The sequence below is a fragment of the Botrytis byssoidea genome, assembly GCF_014898295.1.
Source record: "Botrytis byssoidea strain MUCL 94 chromosome Unknown BBYS_009, whole genome shotgun sequence".
In the NCBI taxonomy this organism is placed as follows: Eukaryota; Fungi; Ascomycota; class Leotiomycetes; order Helotiales; family Sclerotiniaceae; genus Botrytis; species Botrytis byssoidea.
Window position 1 is genome coordinate 395,533 of NW_024065850.1, and position 26,811 is coordinate 422,343.

Sequence of the window (26,811 nt, forward strand, 5' to 3'; positions counted from 1 at the left end):
TTCCTTAAAATATCGACACGAATAATCGTTCAAACAACACAACTTTGGCATTTATAGTCAATCATCAATTCCTTTCTTAGACTGAATACTTGCATACGCAATAAGTCAATTTCTCCTATTGTTGATTAATTTAATTGCTCACTATTTTCAAACATGGCCCAAGGGGCTGTTGCTTTTGTGCCGACCAATGGCACAAATGGTGTAACACTGACAACAGAGAATATTCGTGAAATTCGGGAGTACGAGAAGATAATTTCATTTCGAGATGCTGTTCTTGCAGGAACTCATCCTCGCGTCAAAGTCCCTTCTCATATTGTAGGAGTGGGAAAACAGAGCAGTCTAGCTCGTAATACATCATCACCTAACACATCAGCAATACGCGCAAATGCGCAAGCAGCTATCGACTCGGCACCATCCTCGAAGAGTCATTCACCAGTCAATTATCGTGCTGCCGCGGCAAACAGCCACATTGCGAAACAGTCTGTATCTACGATTTCTAATAAATCTGTGAAAACTTCAGAGATTAATCCAATTCTGTTGGAAAAATCTGATGATCTTATAAAGGCGGAAATACAATTGCAAAGGCAGAGATTGGAAAGAGCTCTTAGGGAACAAATGGACCAACATCGTTTGGCTCAAAAAGCTTTGCTTCAGACATCTGAATCCCTCCCCAATTTTGATCTTACCGAAGTTTTGCAAAAAGCTCTTGCTATAGTTCATCCTGCCACGGCTCCAGAAGTTGAACCTTCTGTGGGTGCTGGAAGTGACTCGTTTGATGAAAATTCTTTCTATTCTAGTCAGCATGATACCCCTGAGCCATCCAATTCATCGCATAGCCACAAGCCAACCCTAAGCGGGCAAGTACGCGGTGAGGTTTCGATTGAAGAATCGGCAGCTCAAACTGATCCTACACCCAATGTTGAAGACAATGATGTGGTTATGACTGGTAGTCTACTATCCCAAAATAATCATCTAGAATCTCAGACAAATTCACAATCACAGTACCGCCCATCAGGAATCCAGAACAATCATTCTGCTGAACAACAGTCTCCAAATGCCTTTCGAGGAAAGGTTGTCCAAGAACCACCATATTCCAAGGGTGTACCTCGTAGAGTATCGGACATTGTTGATCTTTCTCAAGACAGTAGGAGCACAGGCTCTGAAAGCGCAGGTTCTCAGCAGATGGGTGATGGAGTGGCCCCAGCAAAGGCATCTCAAATGAATTCGCAGCAACCACTGAATACCCGAGCCCATAATCTATCTCCCCTAGCACCACAACCTGCTCGTGTCTCACCATTGGCTACTGCAAGAGACCCCCCTATCCTCAGAGACGCCCTTCCCGTCAATGAGGCACAACAACCTCAAGTTGCTGCACTTCGAAATGCAGCCTCAGGTTTATCTAGTGCAGAAAGTTCCCCGAATGGACCAAAGATTTCGGAGAAGAAGAAAGGAAAGAAGAAGAAGCGTAAGGCTAATGATAGTGGCCAAAACGATACTCCGGATTCTCCGTATATCAAGGCAGAACCCCGTTCACCATCCCCATTTGCTGCTGTACCTTTACCACGACCACCAAAGAGACAGCGACAGTCAGGACAATACGCGTCTGAACTTAACTATGATGAGCCTAGATATGAGCCAGTTGAGGTGATTCCGGAAGCCACTTCCAAAAGATATGAAGAAGTCCGAGCTCCTATGCGTTATGAGGGAGGTTACCCAGATCGATATGCAGAGATTCGTCGACCAGAACCCATATATCAACGTGTGGAGCGCGATGAAGTCGAGTATCAAAGGGTTGATAGCGGAGGACAGTATACAAGAAGACCAGCGTCTCCAGTTTATGCTTTACCATACTCTCGGCCAGTTAGAGAAAGCTCTCACGCAATCGTGGACCGACAACTTATTGAGGAACCTAGATATTTCGCCGAAAGAGAACGACCTGTATTATCCAGAATGAGTGTCCGCCCGGATGCTGATCGCGAAAGGTCTCGATCGCCGATTATGAGAGAAAGAAGATCACCAATTCCAATGGGGCCTCCACGTCAACCTGTTAGGATCATTGTTGATGCATATGGCCGTGAGTATATTGATCCCACTCCTGCACCTTCAATGCGTCAGTCAGTTGCTCCAATTGCCAGAAGGCATGACGACGGAGAGCTGTATTATGAGCGTGCCCCCGTTAGGACAATGTCTACTCGTCCACCAGTAGAAACATTTGAAGAGGATGGAGTGTTATACAGAAGAGCCTCTCCCATCGTTGCTGCCCCACGACGTGTCATTACACAGCCAGAGTACGCCCAACCCGAATATCGCTCGTACCGTGAACGGGAATATTCAGTTCGCCCAACTCCAATGGGACCACCAGGCGAAGAATATGTTAGAGTCAGAGCTCAACCTGAGCGTCGTCAAGCCAGTCACTACGATGAAGCTCCTCGTGAGTATTTGTCTCGACCACAAAGCGTGCGACCTGAAGCCATTAGATATGAAGTCCCTAGAGAATATGTGGGAAGACTTTCTAGTGTCCGACCCGAGGCTTCTAGGGAGTATGCTTCAAGCGCTCACCCTGAAGTTCGTCGCGAGGTTATGGCACCTCCTCGTCGAGAATTTAGCGTTCGTCCGACTGAAATAGTTCCTCGCAGTCATCAGCCTGCTGCAGCAGAAGGAGAGAGATATTATGAAGTGGAGAATCAGAGGCCTGCTATTCTAGAGAGGCCTCGGGAACGCGAAGGTTCGGTGTTCATTTATGCAGATGATGTACCAAGAAAAGTGTACCGCTGAAACTCGTAACAATCCATGAAAGCCAAGACTGAATGTAGCGGTATCCAACCGGCAGTCTGTTCCGATTCGATTGTGGCTGATATCATACTACAAGGTGTGTGGGTGGAGAAGCATGAAGGGGTAATGTGGCGTAATGGGCTTGGAGGAATTTTGTGCGGTTTATTAAAGAGCCGTCTTGGATTGGATATCGGGCTTGTAAATCATCAGTGTAGTCAGAAGCAAGTAATTAAAATATAAGTTATTGTACAACTATCATAATGCCCAAAGCCGTAACATATCAAACTCAATCAATCTGTGATCAACGTGAAGGTTTTCATGGGTGAACGAATGCAACACCGGCGAGCTATTTTAGTAATCAAACCAGACCAAAGCAAACATCTCTCAACGAAGAACCTTGCAGATGATAGTTAACTAACACAGCATGCTTTAAGTCTTGAACCAAGCACGAGCAAGCATACATCACTAAGAAGACAAAGTCCGGGGTCTAGACCGAACTTTAAGTTTGGACTCTGAGTAGTAGGCAAGTTGTTCTGTAGGTATTTCCGTTTTTGGGCGTTTTTGTTTATGGGGCACACACACCCACACGCTGGAACTGGTGGACAGAAACAAGAATACCAAGTCATGTTTCAAATGGGGTTTTGATGGAATGTTTTTCTGAGGGTTTTATGGAGTGCAGTGGGGATTTTATGTGGATTGATGGATGGATTGATGGATGGATTGATGGATGGATTGATGGATGGATTGATGGATGGATTGATGGATGGATTGATGGATGGATTGATGGATCTTTTCATTCAATTTACTTCTGGGAGGGAAAGGAAGAAGAAGAAGGAGGGGGAGAAGAAGGAGGAGGAGGAGGAGGAGAAGGAGAAGGAGGAAAGGATTAGTAAGCGGTGTGTACTAGATAAGGTGCCTGAAGTCATCGTTGTGAGAATCATGAGATGATGAGGCGAAGCAAAAGCTGGATCCAGCTTGATTAGTTGGTAATTGGTCGGTAGGTAGGTACTAAGTAGCTAGTGGACCATCAAGACGAAATGGATGATCATTACTGTAATAGGGATGTAGGATAGATGATCTTGAGAATGTGTGTGTGTTTTCTTTTTTGGTTTTTTTTTGTCTCTATCTTTCTTTCTCTTTGGAGAAGGGAGTTTTGAGGATGGCGGATTGGAGGAGTTTTGACTCGAAACTTGGAAAGATTTTGTTGAAACGGATTATTTGGGGTTTGTGGGGAGAGAGGGTTTGGGTGGTTGTGGTGGTGGATGGGTGGACGCATGGATGGATAGGGTGTTGAAATTATGTTTATTATATCTTCTTTTTTTGATGTAGTTTATTTGTTTATGTGAGGATATGATGTGGTAGGTACCTAGGTAGGTAATTGAATGATTGTAGAGGATACTCAAGTTTGGTGTATTAATGTTCATGTCATAGAGTAGGTAGTAGGTAGGTAGTAGGTAGATAGTAGGTAGGTAGTAGGTAGGTAGTAGGTAGGTAGATAGTGGTGGAGGTGATGGTTGTTAGAGCGGCAATGGCGTGGGAAATTGGTGGGAGGTTTGTAACTTATTAACAGTTGATTGATTGATTGATTGATTGATTGTACCCAATTGCAGTTGGGTGATGTTATTAGTTTATTATCATTGCCGTTGTATATGAAGTGACGATAGTATTGATTAAATCTTTCGAAGCACCTCGTGATATGATATCGATAATTAATAAGAAGCAATGAAGAATGACAAAAGGCTCGTCTATTATTGCCTTTATACATCCATTATTGCGGTTTTATTCCTGAGGGAGACTCTAAAAAGCAAGGAATCTATCTGTATGTACGCACCTAGTAATCACCTACCTGTCTATCGTAGTACCGGTATCTGTCCATCTATCCCTCAATGAGTTTACCATGTACCAAACAACTACAAATAATACCGTACGATATTGAAGTTTCCTTACCTCCCTTACCTACCAACGGACTACACCTACCCAGGCGAACCAGGTATCTACTAGGTAGATGCAACAACATTCCCATCCGTCCATCCAGCCTACGGGTGTCGATCTTACCACTACTGTTCGTCATTGACTCCAGCTCGTCCAGTCTACATCAACACCTACCCAGGTAGTGTAGTATGTATAGTCGCATAGTATATGAATTCTCTCTCTTGCCTCGTTGTTCATTTAGCTATACTGGGTCTTGGCTTCCTAATTCCTGAAAGATTACTTTCTTCTCCAATCCAATCATATCAAGAAACTTCAAACTTTCTCACTATCCACGCTCAGGCATTTATTTATCTCTTTGCGATACAATTGTGGTGGAATTTGGCTACAATACTGGGATCTCGCACAAAAGTTTTCAAACTTTCCCTTCTCCATTGACCAAAGTCGAATCAAATCGAAGAATAAGACTTGAGTGGATTGCCCGCATCTTTCTTTGTGTCCTTTGTGCATGCATCGCTGTGTCAAACGTACATTAACAAAAAAAAAAAGTCAACCCTCGAACACACGAACGAGAGCTCAAGCTCACTCAGTGCCCTTGTTTACCTCGCTTCATACGATATTATCTGCATTGCGACTTCACCAATTGAAGCGCGAATTGGATGACAACGATAGCTTTCTAACTATCGTCGCTGTTGGCTGGATTGTACGATATTGGAATAGTACGAAAGTGTAAAGAGGGACTTGTAAATAGCTTTAACCATATATTTCTCTATAGACTGACTACAGGACACCATCACCTCTTTGAACCACCTCCATTATCGTCGAACCATATCTCTTGGAACATTCTCTCCACACACACCATATTAACTTTACCACTGCGAACAACGGATTGGACCAACCAGAGGCTAACATCCAATACTCGAGCCTTTTCTTACTCCTCCTCTTCCTCGTCTTGTTCTTGTTCTTCTTCTCCTCCTTCTCCTTCTTCACCAATATTGATACCCTGATACTACATATCAAATCAGTTTCATATCATCTTTCGTGCCTCCTCTACATCTACACTACGTTGTACTTACCTGGCTGTATTGTACAATTTATCAAGATAAGATACGATTACTGTGCGTATCTGTTCCTCTCGACCTCGCAAACCCAATTGCTTTGCTTTACTTTACTTTACTTTTGCTTTGTCTCCGGCTGCTTTAACCTTCTCATTCTTCGATTGCCCACTTCGATTTCAATCATCATACAACACAGACCACTCATCAGCCCCAAAATCTTCGCTTGTCATTACCGAACCGGTCTGGCTCAATTCATCCAGCTTACTTACTGATCAAAAGCAGCAGGAGCCCAGTCTTTCAACTTACATTATCTTTGGTACCCCAAATATCTTATTTGGTCTACTTCCCTTTGACCATCTTCGACCCTCCACAACTCAACCCAAATTTGTGTGGTCGAGTTTGTCAACAACAAAACACACAACAAGAATGAATAAATTATCAAACCTCGGTCGCGATATGAGGCACTGGTCAGGTCCAGGATTTGGCATGTCGCGACAAAATCAAATGAATGGCATGTCCTCAATGCCGCCTCACACAAAACCGACTCCTTCACCAGCGCTGGCACCAACCCCTGCGGACTCTACTATCCACTATTCATTCAATATCCCCTTCGCTTCCGATCTCGCCGGTCCAAATACTGAGGATATTCTTTACGCCACGGTCAATGCTGTCCTGAGATGGACACATCCCAAAGACGCGCCTGATGACATTCCTGTGTGGAAGTTGCCGGTACACACCTCAAATATCGAAATTCTCTCGAAACTTTGCGCAGCTATTACCAATGGACCTTTGCCCATCTTGGCGGATGTCGCTGTCACCACGCCTAAACGTCCCACTGCCTCCCCAGCACAGGTTACAACCGTCACTCTCTCGGGAAGCCCGGAATTGGTACACAAGAGCAGAGAAACAATCCTAAATGATACCCCTATCGCCTTGGTATGATCCATACTGTTGTCCCCGGTGATTCCAACGTACTAACGTAACCGTAGCGTTGTGCAGTCATAGATGTTGACGGAGACTTGATTATGGATTCCGCGATCTCAGGCTTGAGACAATCTGTCGTTGAACACTTAGACAAAGTTGCCGCATTCTGCGGTGTTGATATATTCTTATTAGGTCCAAAATTTCCTTCGTTGGCCGATGGACTCAGTAGCAATGGCGAGGCAGGAAGGGATCAGCGCTGGAGGATAGCAGTCTATGGAGATATGGAGAGCGCTGAACACGGAAAGACTAGAATATTGGTCTACATTGACAGACTAGTACGTTTATGTGTCTTAATCAAAGTGACACTGTATACTGACTTTTTTTGGTTCAGCTTGGTCGTGTAGCTGATGTAGCATCTCTCGAGCTTTCCCTTCACACTGTCATATGTGGACGATCCCGAAAGAACATCAAGATGATCGAGTCCTCTACTAACACGGCTATCTATTTTCCACCTCCCTTCTCACAGGTTTACAAGTACTGCCCAGAGGGTGCTCAGCGACGAAATCCCGAGGAGATTTTCATTACTGGTGACCGAGCTGAAAACATAGCCGCAGCTAAAAGCAGAATTCACGAGCTTGTTAGAATGACGAGGCTCTTCATGAAGGATGCCCATGTGACTGCCGCCAAGATCGACAGCATTCTCTTGACTAGAATGGACAAGGTTCGTAAAATTATGGAGACAAACGGAACATTTATCCAGTTCCCAGCTCTTGCTTCTCAACGTAGCATGATCAGAATCCAAGGGATTGAAGGCCTCCACGTGGAACGAACAGTCCGGGAGCTCATGCTGATGGTAAGTAAGACAACTCCGTTGTCCCTCGCTATGGCTAACAAACTTGCAGGGAGTACAATTTTACAGCGCGTCGTGGTGGATCCAACAGCCACCAAATCAGCCACCTCTACAACCAGCTCCACCTCAGTTACGAGCAATGTTGGTAGATATCTGTTCATATTCTTCAGCAGATGTGACATATGATAAACTACAATGGACAATTACTGGTTCTGACGAAGCTGTCAAAGATGCATTGACTATCATCAGCAATATCCCTTTGAACAAGCGAGGATTCGCCTATCAAATTCGAGTCAAGCTTGAGCTAGCAAATGAGCACAAGGAGTTTGTTAGTGGCAAGAAGAATGGAAAGATTAACAAGATCATGGGCCAAAGTAAGTGTTTCGAAGCTTTATTACATTTGATTTACTAATTACGTTGTTTAGGTAATGTCCAAATTATATTTGACGGATTCAATGAGTACAACTTCAACATTGATGTTTGCGGAAACAACTACGATCAAATGGTTACCGGTCTTAATCTCGTCGAGCAAGAGATGCCAGCCCAAATATCTTTCCATGTTCCTGATCAATACCACAAGCGCATTATCGGCATTGGTGGTCAACACATCCAAAGAATCATGAAGAAGCATTCAGTTTTCGTTAAATTCTCCAATGTCATGGATCGTGGCGGACCCAATCGTGAGGATGATGATATCAAGGCCGACAATGTTATCTGCCGAACTCCAGCTCGTAATGCTCAAAACCTAGAGCTTGTGAAAGCCGAAATTCTCGATATGGTCGATCGGGTTGATTCAGAATTCACTTCTCAGACTGTCAATGTTGACCGATTGTACCATCGAGAACTTCTGACTCGTCTTGACCAAATTGAGGACTTGGAGAAGAAATGGAACTGTAAAGTTCTCTTCCCAAGTACCGAGCAAGCTAGTGATGATGTCACAATCTCAGGACCAGAATGGCAAGTACCACATTGTGTTGATGAGTTCCTTGGCATGGTTCCAGATAGTCATGAGCTTGTTTTGGCTCGCACTCCGGAGCTCTTGAAATTTTTAAACTCCACCGAATTCAAAACAGAGATGGTACCAAAGCTCAAGTCCCAATATGTGGTCGAAGTCCAAGTCGATGAAAATTCCTCTGAGCTTACCGAGGATAGTAAACCAACAGTCATCCTTCTCTGGACTTTCACCAGAAACAATGCAGGCGGAGTTCGAGATGCAATCGAATTCTTGTTCTCCAACATTGCCGCAGCCGGTATTGAAGTTACCACTGTCAAGGGAACAATTCCTCGTCCCAAGTCCGACTCCTTCGAGGAATCCTTACCATTTTTCAATTCTAAACTCTTGCAGCACGCTCCTGCACCAATGGCAACTGATTCACCAACCAAGTCTTCGTTTGGTGATGATGTTGCAAGGGAAAGGAGCAACATTTTTGATAAGCTTCGCAAGCCTGGTAGCATGTCATCAATTTCTTCATTCTTGAATGGCCGCAAGAATAGCTCCCAATCTCCCGCCGGTTCTTTCTTCAGGAACGGGTCTCGTAATGCATCAAGGACATCTTTGATTTCCATCGAGTCTACACGAAGCTTCAACGCAGACCGTAATCCATGGAACGATAGTGGTGTCAACTTGCCGGACGATGACACCACACCATGGCCAACTCGCCAATTTGGAACTGGCAGTGGCAGTAGCCACGATAACAAGCACCCACACGGGCATCCGGGCGATGCAACACCAAGACATAGCATGAGAGCTTCGACCGATAGCGGTCGCCCTTCAACTTCTAATTCTACAAACTCAGGATACCCCGGTCCAATTGGACCACCGCGTTCTTAAGATATCCACAAAACTATTCCCTTATTTCCTAGATTGTCTTTAAGTATGTCAATTTCGACGTACACAATGGCTGGATATATACCCTGGCGCGCAATACCCCAAATACCACTTTTTTTTTTGGCTGCTTTGATTGTTTTTCATCTCTCCTTATTCCAGTTTGATCTTTCTCTCTTTCTTTTCTGGGCTGTTTTGTTATTTGTGTTGTTTGCGTTTACCGTGCTCCAACTTTTTTGAGGTGAAGAGAAAAAGCATGCGGGCGCTCTCAGAGACGAACAGAAGACAAGACATTTAGAAGATCTTTCTTGCGTGCTTGACTATTCATGGGAATATTAAGAGGAAATACCTATTTGCTTTTAGGGGCGTGGGATTGATTTTTTACTTTTCGTTTTGCTTGCTACAATATCCTCTCGACTTTGGTTGTTTTTCGCGTGCGATGTGCTTGGTAGGGGTTAACAAACAGGTAAATGGGTGCATGGGACTGTGAATTGGAAGATGGTTTGTGATGAGGGGGTGAGAGATGAGGGACGAGGGACGAGGGATGAGGGATGATTTTCACACTCTTTTTGTTTTAACTTTGGATGGAGGTATGGGAAAGGAAGAAGGAAAGGATATGAGGGTGGTGGCTTCAGTGACATCGGAAAGCGGTTTGGTGGGTCCGCGATTCTGCTACAAACAGACAGCGCGAGGTTCCAATTTGGGGAATCTGGTATGGATCGACGGTTTGGGCATCAGAATCATTCGTTATATGTATTTTGTGGGTGTATGTTATGATACCCTAGAGATGAGTCGTTGTACGTTGAGAAATTGAAAAGTTTGCGAGAATTGGAGTTGTTTTGGATAGTTATGATGTGATGTGATATGATCTCTGGGATAGGAGCTGCTGTGAATCAAAAGTACCACAATCTAACCTACAATATGCTGCAGGTGTCATTGTGTACCTGACAATTATGCATATCGAAATGTTTACATGTCTAGATGTCTAGGTGGTTCTAGTTCGAATGATCTAGACTTACTGGGTGGTGGAGTGGAGTTCGAAGTGGATTATGGATGAGAGGTGGGGAGTGGAGAATGGAGAATGGAGAATGCAGAATGGGGTTTGGAAGGTGGAAGTGGGGAGGTGGTGGTTTGGTGGTGCGGTGGTGAGGGAAGATGATAGGGGAGGGGAGAAGAGGAGAGCATGGGGTCAATAAGGAGGGAAGGGTATGTGAGGATATGCTATGCTATGGCATGATATCATGATATAGTTTTCCGGTAGCTTCGGTGGTCATAAGGCGTTGCATGACTGGGGTTTGTGTAACAGATAGATAGATTACAATAGATTCTGCGTGGTTGTGTAATATACTCATATACTCACTCTAGTAAGTACCTAGCTTGGAATTTTTGGATGTGGGAATGATCTTTTGGATGGATGGATTAAACGGGATTGTTGGATTTCTTTGAAGAGATGATATGACGGGGGTTGTAGGTAGAGAGATGACCTGTATATTCTGGAGGTTACTCACCTAGCTATGGTACTCGTGAATGAGAGAGTAGATTAGAATAATGGTGAATGTTGATATGATGTTTTTCGTGTGTGTAGAGAAAGTGCCGGTTTCGAAACTTTTAGAAGGCAAGATGTTAGGTAGATGTGACAAGTTGTCTGAGAATAAGGCGGATTTCTACATATCTATTTATCTACCTATAGGTGACTGAGGAATGAGATGGTTATACCTCCCTACTACCCGCTGCCTACTTATCTAGTAGGTACCACATCATACACGAGTAGTACAGCAGACAACAGTGATACATAAATGAGTGCGATGACTAAGCATGACGTCTGCGCCGCGCTGTGTCAAATTATTTATCATTTTGGTGCGGCTTAAAGGTCATTTCAACGCTAACCAAGATGAGTACTGACTAGCGTGATTAATCCCTGAGCTTCCCTCTATCTATCTATATCTGTCGATCTCTCGTAATGATAATAAATAATTCCACCTCCACCCATTAATCCCACACAATCATCAATTCAATTCGATTTTGAAGATTTGTACCATCTTACTTATTTCTTCAATTGCAATTGTCTTTTGATTACTTCTGCATTTGAAATATTCTTGAAAGTTCTCGAGCTTTTTTTATTCTTCGATTTTGCGACGCATCTTTTGAAGCATTTCCATCTGCGCATTTCAATACAAAGATTCAACAATACAATACCACCTTACCCTTACAACAAAACAATTAATCGTACAAGATACTCGGTCTAACAATGGCCAGCCGGAAGACTAAAGCTGCAGCTGCAGTTACATCTCCCGCCAATGTTGGCGTAAAACGAACCACTGCGCCTCGCACATCTGCTACTACAGCACCAAAACCATCAAAATTAACTAAGAAACCAGCTACAAAAGTAGCCACCAAAGCTGCCGCTGCTAAGATTGCAAAGGCTACAAAGGCTGCTGCTGCTAAACCTGCTCCCAAAAAGACTGTCAAGAAGCCAGCTCCTAAAAAATCAAAGGTCGCGCCTAAGCCAGCTCCTGAAGAGGATGCTGAGATGGAGGAGGAGGAGGAAGATGTTGAGACTGCTACAAGTGACAAAGAGGAAACACCAGGTAAGCTTTTCTCTTAACACAATCAGCATAATATTAGGAACGCTTCTGACATTTATCTACAGCACCAAAACCTGCCGTCAGCAGAAAGAGAAGTCGCACTCAAGAATCGGAGGCCTTACCTGTTGCAAAGAAGCTCAAGATCGGCCCTAGCATCAACACTCCACCTACTCAGCGACTTGACGTTTATGTTTTCGGAGCCGGAGAAAATAATGAATTGGGTTTGGGTGCAGCTAAGATCGATGGCAAACCACCCATGAATGTCAAGCGACCACGTTATAACCCCCTTCTCAAAGGCGTCACCCAAGTTGCTGTCGGCGGTATGCACTGCGTCGCATTGACTGATGACCAAAGAATCCTGACATGGGGAGTGTCTGATGGAGGATCTTTGGGTCGTGATACTAGCTCTTATGAAGCACCTGCCAAAGACATGGATGCAGATTCTGTGGATGAGGACGACGATGATGTCGTTCTCAACCCAGTTGAGAGTACCCCAACGGCTATCTCTACTGATTTCCTCGGTGGAAGAAAGGTTGCTCAAGTAATCGCCAGTGACTCTGCTAGCTTCGTGCTCACTGAAGATGGTTATGTATACGGATGGGGTTCATTTATTGTAAGTTATCTTTCCACGCTCTTGATTATTGAATTCGACTAACAATTAAAGGGAAATGATGGTATCATCGGTTTCACTGCCGAAGGCGCGTCAATGGCGGCCAAAGAACGCGACGGTGATCTCAAGAAGAAGCTCCAGATCCAGGTAGAGCCCATGCTCATTCCTGGATTGAAGAACATCAAGTCACTAGCTCGTGGTGGTAACCATGTCATGGCACTTGATAACAAGGGAACCGTTTTCACTTGGGGAGCTCACGAACAAAACCAGCTCGGTAGACGAGTCAACAACCGTTTCAAATTCGCTGCACTTACTCCAACACCAGTTTTGAAGAAGTGCAAGTCGATTGCTGGAGGTACCTATCATTCCTTCGCCATTAACACCAAAGGCCAAGTCCTCGCATGGGGTTTGAACAATTTCGGCCAGACCGGTATTGTCTCAAATGCTGGTGAAGATGGTGCAATCATCAGTAACCCAACTGTTGTTGAGGCTTTTGAGGGATTTGATATCAAACAAATTAAAGGATGTCAGCATCACTCGATTGCTTGTACTGAGAAGCAGGAGGTCTTGGTTGTTGGGAGATGCGATGAAGGTCAATCTGGCCTTGATATTTCTAGCGTTGACCAGGATATTCTCATTCTTAGCCCTACCACCTCTAAGCCAAGTATCCTCAAGGTTCCAACCGTTGTTCCAAGTATCAAAGCCACTTTTGTAGCTGGTGCAATCGACAACAACATTGTTCTGACAGAAGACGGCAAAGTGTGGACATGGGGATATGGTGAGAACTACAGGACTGGTCTAGGCAGTGACGATACCACCAGGACACCTACCCTCATCGAAAACTCTGCGATAAAGGGCAAGAAGATCACCTTTGCTGGCTGTGGAGGCCAATTTGGTGTCATTGCTGGACCTGAGGTCACAACGAGCAGCGACAACTAGGCCAAGGAGGGCGTGGGGACGGGATGAGTGAAGGATTGTTTTCTGTATTATGATAACGACTTATGTTTGTGAACGAACGAATACCATGCTGCATTGTTGGCTTTTGAGGGACAACAGTTTGAATCCTTCTACGCCACAACTAATCCAGCTCGAACTCAGCCTCCCAAAATATATTTGACATCGAAAATACACCTACTCTGGTTTTGAGAGACTGACCTTGATGAGTCTCTGGTTTTCACCTAGGACTTTGATCCGGATTCTTCAAGGCATGTTTTCTCATCTCCAAAGTAGGTGTATTTAGATATTGAATATACAATGGAAGGGTGATAATAGGGAGGGTTAGTAGTGGTGTAGAGGGAGGAAAGTTGTTGGTCGCCTGTTTAATAGGTTTTAGATGGCGTTTTCTTCTTTTGGTGGTGTTGATTGATTCTTTGAGAAAGCATTGCATATGACAGGATAGATGCATTGGGTGGTTAGATGGGCGTTCTTGATAAAAGTTGGTCTAGACTTAGACTAAATAGATACCACGTTCATTGTAGGATTAGAACGGCATGGTGTATACCTGTGCATAATAAAGAAAGGATTAATAAAAGATCAACGCATGCTTTTTTTTCTGGTGACGTTAAGAGGTGAATTTGATTGAGAAAGGTTTAAGGTAGGAGAATGACAAGGGAGGTATTCGTTGGGAGTTTCAGCATGTAGACATGTATCTACTGGTACAGTTGGTTTAGGGATAAATGAGGAGAAAAGAAATGGTCGTGGTTGACATTTCACGGTTAATAAGAGCAGAATAGGGAGGGGGGCGCTCAACCAAATTTTCAATGTGGTTGAAGAGGAGAAAGCGGATACTCGAAAGGCGCTGTGGGGAGTAGTTGATGGAAATTGATCCGAGGAATGCTGATCAGATCTTATTTTTATCTGGATATTTTTGAAGGGACTTTCAAATGATACTGTGTGCTATTGTCATTGTTGTCGTTCTCACGCTTTGAGTAATCGTATCGTATCGACTAACTAATTTGCAAACTTGAAGGAAGGAAGAAAGAATACACGAAATCAAAAGATGGATGTGAGAGACCAAACTAGCTTCCGAGAATTTCCAATCTTACAGCGATGTCCTTGAGTATAGATATAATGGGTAGTTATCTCACTTTGAGAAACCCTCCTCCCGAGAATAGATAGATAGATAGATAAATAGCTTTCCTCAATACGATATTTCGGAATACCACCCCCCACGTTCCCATTTCGCCATCTCCCTGTCTCGTATCCTTCACTACCAAATCTACCAAACACATCCCCCTCTTTGTTTCGCATCTCGTTTTCCCAATTTCTAATCCCGTGCTCTGCCCTGCTGCTTGCAGCACACACTGTGTTTCCTCGCGCAGAAGCTCAATGACTATATATACGCCTGTTGTGTCTTTGGGTAATCCTCCGGTTTGCCGATCGGAGCAGTGGTATTTGGTGAGGAGGGGGAAGCAGGGTGAGGATGTGAGGGCGGAGAGGTAGGAGGAGGAGGAGGAGGGGGACGGGGAGTAAGAGAGACAGGATTTGTGAGTGGGGAAGTTGAGTGCGTATTCGTAGTTTTGGTTGGGGAGGGTGGATGGTCGCGTGAGGATGCTGATGCTGGTTATGGTTATGGGGGTGGAGGGCCAGATGGGTGCGGCGAGGGTGAGGGGGAAAAGTGATGAGATGATGAGTGGGAGGAGTGGGTTTGGGAGGGAGAGAATGTGCATTTTTTGGGCGGGGTTGATAAGATGGCGGTGGTGTGGTTGAGAGGGTGGTGTTTGGGATGGTTGTGGTGAGCTTGGTAGATACGGAAGAGATGAATGGACGACTGTATGGGTCGACAGTGTCGTCAAATTGACTTGATGATAGAACCGAAAGCCTGTAGTTGATTTGAACACCTTCAAACATTCACACAGGAAGGCAGCATAAGAAGGGTTATTCCCAACGGCATTTATTTAGCCAAAGGAACGCCAAGCACACACAGAGGCCTCATTAACTTAATTTAAGCTTAAGCAGTGGATGCGCTCCAACCTCGATTGCTAGCCCCGCAGTAAGGGCTGACTGACTTCGCCACCTGTTCACTTGGATGCTACTACATTTCGAGATTGTTTGTGTATCAGAGATGCGAAAGAAGCAGAAAAAGCGACAGGAGTTTTCGTCATCATGAATTCAAGCAGCGGCGCCGCACTCGCGGAAATATCTGGACGCATGCTCGATGTCTGGATATCGTGTTTGCTCTGGCAACTATTTTCGGATTTGGGTACGACGTAAATTATAAGAGGAGAGCGATGTTGAATGACGGGATCCCACTTATTATATACGAGGAGCAATATCATCGTGGAAAAGCGGGGTCCAGTAAGCGCCGCGAGTTGTCGTAACGAGCTGGTGGGGTGAGGATGGGCGAAACGACGAGGTGGAATTGATGATCTACGTGAACGGGGTCTGATATAGGGCCAGAAACATAAGCATAAGTAAGTAGTAGAAAAGCTAGAGTCTAGAGATGATTTTTGCCGCTGACTAATTGGGAAAGAATATAGATACTGTGTCTTGCTTATTCTCATGTAAGAATTTACTATTAGGGGATCACTAGATCTTATGATATAATGGCCGTGGAAACATCAGTATCTAATTATCTAGCTGGGAGTCTTACGAATTTGAGAATTATCTATTGATCAAGTCGTTCCACCTCACTATACCCCAACTTTTGCATCTGTTCTCTAAAAAGAGCGGCTTCCTGGTTCATCACCTCCTTACTACACCATCAAAAATGAATCAGTAACTCACAATCCAAACACTTGAATCTAAAGCCAAGAACACTCATTCAAGAAAAAGACCATTTGAAACAAATTGAAGACTCACCTTCTCGGCAACCTATCCCCCTCATCCACCTTTGGGAATTTTCCTTTCTGCGCCGGTCTCTCCCCCAGCTGCGCGTCTCTATCCCAAAGCCCCCCTCCCACATTCCCCTCCTCTCCCTGCAACTTATCATAAATCCCGTCCCCAATCGACGCGCTCTCCTTCGTTCGCGGTATGACATGACAGTGAAAATGCGGGACCGTTTGTCCGCTCTCCGGCCCATCCTGGATCGCTATATTAAACGATCCCTCTGTGAGATTTTGACCTGCGAAGTACTGCGACGCGAGCATCCTCTGCACTTTCTGCGTCGTGGAAAAGATATCGTCGAGCTCTGCACGTGAGAGATCGGTCATGCGGGCATGGTGCTGGTAAGGGATTACGAGCACGTGGCCCGGGAGAATGGGCTTGATGTTTACGAGACAGTAGCAGTGGGTTGATTTGTGGAAGACCTAGGATGGGGGTTAGGAGTCCTGGAATTGTGCATGGGGATTTGAGTCTTGCTCTTGCATCCGACTTGCCTGATCCGTGACTTCGAATTTCCCAAAGTGGATGAGGGGTTTGGGGGGACCGTGGGAAGTCATGCTGCGGGATTGAAAATTGCGCAATGGAAATACTGGGAGTCGTATTCGTTGGGATACTGGGCGTATGATCATATCCTGAGTATCATAGAATTGGATATAAAAGGGGGTTGATTTATCTGACTTGTGTGATGGCTTGATATGCGAAGGAAAGGAGAGCTCTCTGTTTGGTGCTTAGTCATCGTGAATGATGGCTCACTAGTGGGTGCATAGACTAATAGGACGATTCTCAACTTTTAAATTTAAAAATAAGTTCGTTCTTCATTTGTCCGCCATCGGAATTCTGTTTGACATTATTCAATCTTTAAGCAAGTGTCACAACAATTCCTCAAGATACCCGTGTTCTGTCAGTTCATACACCCACTAGTGGCAGGGCTGATCTTCTGCAGCTACAGAATTCTAACCTCTTCACAACATCAATATCAACAGCAGCATCGACATCAAGTTTGGAAATATCGATACATTGGGCAAGCGCTTTTTGGATCACTTGAAATTTCCCATAGAATATGAAGAATATGGCTAGTTGCCTACGCACACAAATTCGGCGAGGAAGGTTCCTTGCGGAAAGCCTTGATCAGTAGAAAGGGGCTACATGTAACTTGATAGTAACTCGCAACGCATGCTGGAGTCTGCATGCTTTTTAAACTGAAGCTCTCAGTCCAGTGTATTTCTTCATTAGTTGTGAGTTTTCTGCACTGGAAAATGGACCACCAGGATCTTATACACACTTTCCAGTTACTCAAGAGACCTACATCGCTGTCCACTTATTGCGGAGGTTTCATATGGATTTATAAGGCTCCTGCTGTTCACATCAGCGATTTCAATGGAGAGACCAACAATGATTATATTTACACCTATAGACCCATGGTGAGAGTATTGTAGATTTATAATTATCTCCAACCATTTCTAAGAGCGCAGATCGTGAGACCTAAGTCTTGATTGTGTAATCAACCACGGAGTTATCCACAAGAAAGCCAGAAAACCTTCTCTAGCTCAACGGAGGGTTTATGTTTCTTGGCAACGGGGAATACGGAAGGTTCGTCACTACCCGTCGTCCGAGCTCGTCGGTAGTTGATGAGGGGCCCCAGAAGATAGTCTCCATATGAGATCACAATGACTACAATGACTACAATGACATTGTTGTATAGATAGAATGAGCTTGCCTTATTTTTCCTTGTCAGATCTTATTCAGGACAACCTGTTTACACATTGAATACTAAAAAGCAACTCAATTCATTAACATGACTCAACCAATCACTCTTTACAGCCATAGTAAGTCGAAGCTCATTAGATACAAAGAGCGAAAACAATACTGAGGCCAAGATAGTAACCGGACCAAACCCATGGAAGGTGGCCATCATTCTGGAAGAACTCAAGATCCCATACACCACCGAATACCTAGGTACGTAAAACATTTCTTCCCTCCTCCCTACCTCCTCACCCCTCATCTCATCAACCCCAGCCCCCCAACCCACCAACTAAACCCGCCTCAGAAATGACCGACCTCAAAAAACCCCCCTTCGAATCCCTCAACCCCAACGGCCGCGTCCCCGCAATCACCGACCCCAACACCTCCCCCACCCTCTGAAAATCTGGCGCCATCATCGAATACCTCATCGACACCTACGACCACTCCGCCCTGCTATCCTACACCACCTTCCCCGAACGCTACCACGCAAAACAATGGTTGCATTTCCAAATATCCGGCCAAGGACCCTACTACGGCCAAGCCGTCTAGTTTGCCAAATACCACAGCGAGAAGCTGGAGAGCGCCACCGAGCGCTATTTCAATCAGATCAAACGAGTTTTGTACGTATTGGACAAACATCTGCATGGACGAGAATGGTTGATCGGTGATAAATGCATAATGCGGACTTGGCGTTTATTCCGTGGGACATGGGGATCCCGTGGATTTTTGGCGATCGCGTGGGAGAATTGCAGATGGAGAGGGATTTTCCGCATTTCTGGAAGTGGCATACGAAAATGATGGAGAGGTCTTCTGTGAAGAAGATTATTAAGGATAAGGAGGATGCTTTGAGGAAGAAGGAGGCTGCTGAGAGTGCCTAATGGGCGCTTTGGGGGAATTGAAGTCATGCATTGGATTAAGATAGTATGTTTATAAATGAGAGAATTGAAATGAATGGGAATGCTCAATGTTATCAAATTTTTTTCACTATTTCTGTACAGAAACTTGAGAGTAGATTGTTCGAGTGCTAGACTGTGAGCATATAATTGAAAACTAATTCTGAATACGAGACGAGAGAGGTACTCAAATACACTTCCAGTTCAAACTCATGCAAATATATAACGTGCACTTTATTTTTTCTTCCACACACTCTTGCTTGTAATACCATACCATTTCCGGAGGAGAGTCGTGCTATCACATCACATCATGAGATGAGAGTAGGTTTAAAGAGACTGTAATGATATTCTAAGCTAAAACGAATCATAACAGCCCTCCAATATCATTCGTACCCCTTTCAAAAAATCATCCAATTAAAACAATTCTCAATCTGTAGAAACGAGCCGTAGAGAAAGGAAGTAAAGGAAGAACTCATAAAAAGCCCTTCTTCGCGGCTCCTCGTGCGAAAGCAGGAGTACGTAAACGATTGTTATGTTGATGCGCAATATTCAAAACTATAAATATGGGCACTGGCCAACTTCTATATTATCATGAGGCCCCATTCGTAATCTCTGGAATCTGAATGATTCGCATTGCTTCTACAAGATGAAGGTTGATTCACCAAAGAGTGTGCCTTGCTCCTCCACAGCTGTCTCGCCATCCTTAATCTTAAGGACGAGGGAGTCAGTTGGAGGGATAGCCCACTAAGAAGATGTTAATATTGATAAAGTAAAATGCTGCCGGATAGCTTACCTGGTAACAGAAAGGTCTGGTTCCCACAACTCCTCCAACAACCGATTTGATAAAGCTGGGAATGTGGGATAGAATATCAACTCTGTCGGTCCTTTCTCCGAGCGGTCCACTGAGGACTGCAGAGAATTCACCAGATTTGCTCTTGCCTTCCCATTTATACTCAGCTGAGATAGGTTCGGGCCACATAGTCTCCGGGTCTTCCTTCGACTCAGTATGCCTTACAGTGTTGGTAGCACCGGCGTACACGATCTCGCCGTCCTTTACAATACCTCCAACATTCACAGAGGTGTGGCCGTAAGAAGCAGGGGTTGTGAACTCCATCATGATAGCGGAGTAGGTAGGTGTTTGGAAAGTTACAAAATTCCATTTTGCTGCAGCATGATGAGGCTTCATGCCTTGAATGGCGTGAATGAAAATTCCGCGTCCTTTGAAGTCGTAGTTCTTCTCGGGTGTGGTGATTGTACCGGTGACGGTGCAACGAGGCCAGAATCGATGTCTCATCTCTCCCCATGGTGCGGCGGGATCAGTACCGTAGTAGGTGGTTCCATTCTCTCCCACCTGGAAGCCAGGGGCTGCGCGTTTGAATACAAGGTTAACGAGTCCAGACTCATTACGAGCCGCTTTGATGGTATATTCGTCACCAGCTTCGTTCAAAGCGATGGAAAGGCCGTCGGCGTAGAACGAAACCATTTCCTCGTCAAAGCCATAGTTTTCGAGTGCATCTGAAAGCCAAAGATGGTCAGATTGTTTTGGACCTTTGTGGTTGAATACTTTGACATTCAGTTGACAAGTTGTTCGAAGCCCGCTGCATCTGGCGTTAGTGTAATGTTACCTTGACGCGTGATGCATCTTATAAGTGCATGGGTCAAACATACGCCACATTGTTGTAAATCATCTGAACAGATGCGACTTTACCCTCATCTGAGATCATATAGAAGGTCTGAGTCTCTACATTTGTGCTCTCTTGAGCCTTCCATTTCAAATCGGTCTTCGTCAACTCGGTGTAGGGAGTTTTCTCGGCCTGAGCTGTTACCGTGCGAATACCTGCAGAACCATACTCTGGTTCCTCAGTTCCCACGACATTTGCGAGTCTGTGAAATTTAGCAGGTGATTTAATCAAAATTAGGGAGAGGCACACGTCTGTTTAAACCAATTCATTGTGTTTTGGGTTGTCAAGGATGTCTCTTTTGGTGGTGTTTAGGATGTTTTAATTAAGAGGAAATCCTTCTCCGAGGTCCACGGTGACACATGATATGGGAACTAAGAAATAAGGTTATAAGCTTACCTAAGCGAAGGTCCTTTCCATAAACGGCTCGGATCGATCATGCCACACCGCCTGCTGCATTTGATCGACAACTTCACTTCACTTTAGGAACATCAGAGGAAGAAAAGCATACTCTGAAGATCGACATTCTTTTTTAATACCAGACTGTGCGCCGTGGACAATTATACACTTCATTATAGGTATGTCTGATTCAATACTACATACCCAATTCATTAAGCAAACAGTCAATCCATCTACTAGACAGAAAAAAACATCAAGGAAAGGAGAGCATATTCATTAAACATTTATATTCATCAATACGAGCACTTATGGATATATGCAAACTTAACCAACCTCGATAAGGGAACAACCAAACCAAATTTACCGCTGATCAGCGATTCTGTTCATGTAGTCCAAATATCTTTCCTGACTCCATGTCCAATCTAGTATTTATGCAGAATCGTAACTACACATCGTCCCTCCTCTCCACTTAACTTCATTTGTCGAATCATTTCGCCCTAGCACCCGAACTTTGTCCATTATTTTCACCTGCCGGCTTTCTTTCCCACAACCGCATCTCTTCTGAACGTTCCCTCTCCCACAAATTCAACTCTCGTCTCGTCTTCTTGTCTTTGAAAATGGGGCTCTGCCCTGTCTCTTCTTGACGATTGAGCGCTTCGATCTCAATTTTTAAATCCTCCAACACATCTATATGAGCGAGCAAATCTCTTCTAGCCTGAAAGACATCTTGAGGCGCAGTCTCGTGATTCCACTTGCTTTCGATCTCAGCTCGATGTCTGGTTGCATCGGCAATACGAGCATTGAGATAGTTGATATGCGAAGCGTTATCAGTGGTGTGAGGAGCAAGAAGAGACCCTTCCATCTTTTCATCGCTAGGAGTCTTGGTAACCATGATTCCCGGTCCTTCTTTCCATTGTCGCAATAAATGCTCGCCAATCGTAGTATATCGAAGTGCCTTCTTGGAAAGATCACCAGTTTTGATCGGAGTCTCCATCCCTTCTTTGATAATCGCCTTCCAATTATCCAGCTCTCGGTCAATCCGATCACAATCTTTCTTGTAGTCATCTTGTACGCTGTATCCCTTTATCAATATGCGCTTTTGTTCATCCCAATACCACCCACAGATATTCATCCCCTTCGCCATGAACTGCCATGATGAATTCACAAAGTGCAGTGTGTTTTCTGCAGCAATGTTCTGTTTTATAGAATGCTCCTTTAACATAGAGAGTCTATCAGATATTTCGTCATAGAATGGACCCATCGAACGCTCGCGGATTGTTCCATTGCTCACAATACATCTCACTTGCTGAGGCCATTCATATTTTGGTTTCTCGAACTCGTTGCTCCTGTGGTACCATTTAAAATCCATTGGCTTCGTACGCTTCAATCGAACGAAACTGGTGCATGCAGACTCATCGTTCGGGTCGTCGCTTACAAGTCCGTTAATGCCACAACTCTGCAATGGTCGCTGTCGTGGTGGTAGGGTGGCTATGCTAGCATCAGCTCCTAGCCAATTCCGGTCCGGGCCTTGCCAATCGATAGGATCGAAGTGTTGTCGTACAACTTTTTCAACCGCTCTTCGCACAATCTTGTCAGGCAGTGAGTGAGGCTCCGATGACTCGGCACCGCCCTCCGCTTCCTGGGAATCTTCAACCGCCTTCTCTATATCCCGAAACGCATTCTCTATCTCACTCTCCATATCCTTGCGTAAATTCTCATACTCCCTCAATAACTTGAACGTACTAACCCCTCTCTTCTCCTGCGCCACGACCACATCTTTTCCCTTCCTTAGAATTTTGTTCACCTTTTCCTTATCCTTGTCCATCCCCAAACTATACAACCATCGCTTCGCCCCTGTCTTCTCCCACTCCCCTCTTACTTCATGAGCCCGCATATCGACCCCAGAAGCTTGAAACGCATCTCGCATCCGCATCGCGTACATTCCAACAAAACTCGTCGCGCATCGTTCTCCACACGTCGTGATCGTAAATAGAAGATCACTAGGAAGCGGAATCACACCAGGTGGTAGATAACTATGACCAAGAGGATAAGTCGCATTCTTCTCTTCATAGACACCTATGCTAGATAAAGGGGAAGAAAACATGGCATCTCTCTCAATTTGCGACATCGCCGATCCTGCAGAGGCATCGCTCTGGTGCGTTCTTGCATAGTTCACCATATACGCAGCGGACTGCGGATCTTGAGTTGCCTCAAAAGTCATCAACTCTACTTTCTCTTCGAATGTATATGGCCCGGCGGCGATTGCCTCCATCTTCTTTCTTGTTTCCTTGTTCACTTCCATAGGAAAAGGGAGCAAAGGGGGAGGAGAAGTAAAAGCAGAAGGAGCAATCGGCTTTCTCGGAGGACGTCTCGCAGACTTAGCAGGTATGGTCAATGGAGCAGGTATTAAATCTTCATTCTCAATCGTTCTCGAAGAAGGTCCTTCTATGATACCTAGCGCCAGAGCATATTCATAACATGGGTATAATGCTCCGCCAGGTGTTTGAGGAGGAAAGTATCCGCCGCCGAAAGCTGCAAATGTCGCACAGCCTCTGCAATTTGCAGGACATCGTTGAACGGGTATAGAGGGTTTGGATAGCGACATTGTGGGTGGCGATTATTTGCTCGTTTGTTTGAGATAAATGATGGTGTTGTTTATTATTGAATTCGATGGGCGTTGATAAAGCTAGATGTGAAATTGTTGATGGTGCGCTTTTGTGTGTGTAAATGATCTGTCGAGAGATGATTCTCTGTACTGTCAGAAGTTTTGGAAATCAAGCAAGTCAGTTATCGCAAGGCTATTCAATACTTTATTTAGAAATCAACGGTAGAAAGTGAACTTTAGACGAGAAGGTGAAGTGAATTCTTCACTACGGCGTTTCTCGCGTTGCCGGTGAATACGAGCCGACGTGAAGTTTTGAGCTGTGAAGCATGCCGTCATATTTACCAAAAACCCCAAACAAAGCCGAATGAACTGACAAACTAAGCCTTCAGTTCAAAACTCGTCTTCGAGTACTTCGAATATGAGCTTTGTTAGCTCTTGAATATCCATAATTCGAGACAGAGCCAGCTATAACCACTGTAACCAGTGTCTTCTCGTCACATCACGCAGGAGGAAAAAAGAGCCACCCAATACCAAATCCACGTACGTCACAAAGAATTTTACTGACAGTGGGTACATCAGGAGTTTTTATTCTATTCCGCTATATGTGGTTAATCAATTGATCCATCCTAGGGATCCAATCCAGGAGATAACTTCCCGGTACCATACGCAACGCTCAAACTACCAACAAACATTTCCTTCCAAAACATGAACCGCCCAAATCACTGGCGAATGATGATGAAGGTACAAATGATCCAAAGTACAAAGAAGGGGGGGATCTAGAAGACCACCCAAACTTCTTTCAAATATTTAATTTCTTGACACCCCTTTGCACCTTCAGCACCGAAAAGAGATTCCTCCATGGAAATTCATTAGACAAGACCATCATAGAGCGAAAGTGCAGACACAATCGTCTCATCACGTTTACTTCCTTCTTTGAATTCTTCCATATCCAGACTGCCGTTCTCATCCTTGTCCATCATACGGAAGATCTTCTTGACCCGCTTTTCAGGGGTATCCTCATCAGGTGGAAGTTTGACCATTGAGCCAACCTACAGAAGTGTTGATCAGTACTTGTACATTCCAGGTAACGTAAGAGACAAAGATACTCAAAATGAGCTCCTTTAAAAGTAGGAAAATCATCTGGACGATTAGGTAATAGACGAAAGTCCGACTCATGAGGAACATCATTGCCAGAGCATCTTACTCGACAAATCTTGCAAAATACCACTGTTCCATGACCAATGCAAATATAGACCTCAATATGTCCACGTGACCATACGGGTAGGAGTTGAGAGGTACTCACCATCTTGTAAATTGCCTCTACAATCGCTAACATCTCTTCATAACTTATCTTTCCATCTCCATCAATGTCATAAAGCTGAAACGCCCAGTCTAATTTGTCCTCCATCTTTCCTCGACTGGTCACACTGAGGGCGCAAATAAACTCTTTGAAATCAATTGAGCCTGACTTGTCGCTATCGAAGACATTGAACACGTAGTCGGCAAATGACGATGGGTCTCCGAATGGAAAGAATTGTCGGTAGATCTTTTGGAATTCCTCCTTAGTGAGCATCCCAGAAGGGCAGTCCTTCAAGAAACCTAGAAAGACCACATTATTAGGTGGTCATTCAATGAGACCGACTATGTTTTTTGCACACCTTTATACCATTGTTGCAATTCCTTCTTATCAAAGTGAGTAGATTTCTGGAGTTCGGTGATTTGCTCCGCGGAGAGCTTCGATTGACTAGGGTTAGAAAGTCAGTCTATCTGCCAGTGCGCAAAATAGATTATATGAAATATCCTGCATGTTCCTGAATCAAGTAGGTGCAAGCGATTCAGCCATTTGCGCATAATTCGACGTCATGGTGATTGATATTCTCCTCGTCCATCGTACACCTAACCGAATCGCTCTATGCTAGACCTTGAAGTCGCTGATCTTGTATATTCATCGAGCGATAAGATTCGGACTTTGTAACGACTTCCGGAAATGCGGTGCACACTGACGAGATCGGTGCATTGGCCTCGTGGCTTTTGGCGGTATTCATGTTGTGCAAGTTGCGCTGGAAGTCTCGGGAGCGTAGAGAGAAATATGGTACTCACGATTTACCCATCTTCTAAGTATTAAATATATTGATTCGGACTGTCAGTGAAAATTCGGATCTGGCGCAAGTAAGAGCGCGGCTCTTAAGGAAGGTTGTGAAAGTCCGAGTATTGACTGCTGAATGGAACATACTGATGTCAGCGATTTGGCTTCAAGCAGTCAAGGAGAACAACTCCGCGCCTCCTAATGGGGGCCTGGATGTTCGGTCGACATACCTTTGGTTGAATGTATCGGTGTGCGGGAGAACTTCTGAAATTTGAGAATCGCAAGTAGAGAGAGATGATGTTGTAAAGTGTTGGTGGTTGCGAGTTGTGGTTCTAATAGATTTGTAGAAACTCCGTGGGGTAGGTGGAATTGGCCTAGATGACTGAATGAATGGCCTTGCTTGATTGACTAGGTGGGTCTTCGTTTTCGGTGTTGAGTACGAGGTGAGTAGTTGAATTATATTTATTTACTTGAGACTTTCGCACATATTAAATCAAGGAAGATATCTGAACCGAAAGTGTCGAAATCAAAGAAGTTATGTCGCCAGTGAGTTTTGAGAATTTGGGAGTTTGGGAGTTTGAAGTGAGGCGGCGATCATTTGATTATTTTGCAGGTAATGAATGAGTTTAGGTATTAGGCTATCACGATTGCTATGAGGGGCTCACTGGGGCTGTGCATTATTCGCTTGGAACTTTGTTACAGCAGCAATCGATACCAACCACATCCATAAGTACAGTAGAGTACGAAGTACATAGGTAGTGGAGGTACGAGGTACGTACCTAGTACTTATATCAGTGAGTACCGGTAGTTCTATCAAAACACGAATCGTTTGGTTGTTAAAGTTGAGTCGTGATATCGAATAATTACATTGATTGAGAGATTCTTCTGAACTGACACATTTGTAATCACTGATATTCGAGTACCTTTGGCAATTATTGAGTTCCCCTAGTTGGTGACTTATTAGGTAGGTAGGTAAGTACCTAGTAGTTATGCGATTAATAGTAAATGTCGGTTTTTATGTCGTATATCCT

General features: G+C 44.5%; 7 protein-coding genes across 7 annotated transcripts; 3 read left to right on the forward strand and 4 right to left on the reverse strand.

The window, feature by feature from the left end:
* Positions 1–153: 153 nt before the first annotated feature.
* EAE97_005270 (uncharacterized protein) lies at positions 154–2,775 on the forward strand (the record flags this gene model as incomplete). Its single annotated transcript, XM_038875782.1, has 1 exon — positions 154–2,775. The coding sequence occupies one exon, from the start codon at positions 154–156 to the stop codon at positions 2,773–2,775; it is 2,622 nt and encodes an 873-aa protein (XP_038733119.1).
* Positions 2,776–4,585: 1,810 nt separating this feature from the next.
* On the forward strand, positions 4,586–10,239 carry EAE97_005271 (uncharacterized protein). Its single transcript, XM_038875783.1, has 5 exons — positions 4,586–6,695; positions 6,749–7,018; positions 7,075–7,536; positions 7,586–7,907; positions 7,959–10,239. The coding sequence occupies exons 1-5, from the start codon at positions 6,186–6,188 to the stop codon at positions 9,362–9,364; spliced, it is 2,970 nt and encodes a 989-aa protein (XP_038733120.1). The 5' UTR covers positions 4,586–6,185; the 3' UTR covers positions 9,365–10,239.
* A 1,367-nt stretch (positions 10,240–11,606) lies between these two features.
* EAE97_005272 (uncharacterized protein) lies at positions 11,607–13,492 on the forward strand (the record flags this gene model as incomplete). The annotated part of the gene is made up of 3 exons (XM_038875784.1): positions 11,607–11,946; positions 12,009–12,556; positions 12,608–13,492. 3 exons carry the CDS (start codon positions 11,607–11,609, stop codon positions 13,490–13,492), a joined length of 1,773 nt encoding a protein of 590 aa, XP_038733121.1.
* A 2,858-nt stretch (positions 13,493–16,350) lies between these two features.
* Positions 16,351–16,932, reverse strand: EAE97_005273 (uncharacterized protein; the record flags this gene model as incomplete). The annotated part of the gene is made up of 2 exons (XM_038875785.1): positions 16,351–16,800; positions 16,870–16,932. 2 exons carry the CDS (start codon positions 16,930–16,932, stop codon positions 16,351–16,353), a joined length of 513 nt encoding a protein of 170 aa, XP_038733122.1.
* A 2,718-nt stretch (positions 16,933–19,650) lies between these two features.
* On the reverse strand, positions 19,651–20,962 carry EAE97_005274 (uncharacterized protein; the record flags this gene model as incomplete). The annotated part of the gene is made up of 4 exons (XM_038875786.1): positions 19,651–19,755; positions 19,805–20,609; positions 20,680–20,895; positions 20,943–20,962. The coding sequence occupies 4 exons, from the start codon at positions 20,960–20,962 to the stop codon at positions 19,651–19,653; spliced, it is 1,146 nt and encodes a 381-aa protein (XP_038733123.1).
* A 614-nt stretch (positions 20,963–21,576) lies between these two features.
* EAE97_005275 (uncharacterized protein) lies at positions 21,577–23,694 on the reverse strand (the record flags this gene model as incomplete). Its single annotated transcript, XM_038875787.1, has 1 exon — positions 21,577–23,694. One exon carries the CDS (start codon positions 23,692–23,694, stop codon positions 21,577–21,579), a length of 2,118 nt encoding a protein of 705 aa, XP_038733124.1.
* An 869-nt stretch (positions 23,695–24,563) lies between these two features.
* EAE97_005276 (uncharacterized protein) lies at positions 24,564–25,805 on the reverse strand (the record flags this gene model as incomplete). The annotated part of the gene is made up of 4 exons (XM_038875788.1): positions 24,564–24,743; positions 24,998–25,293; positions 25,353–25,438; positions 25,795–25,805. 4 exons carry the CDS (start codon positions 25,803–25,805, stop codon positions 24,564–24,566), a joined length of 573 nt encoding a protein of 190 aa, XP_038733125.1.
* Between the last annotated feature and the right edge of the window lie 1,006 nt (positions 25,806–26,811).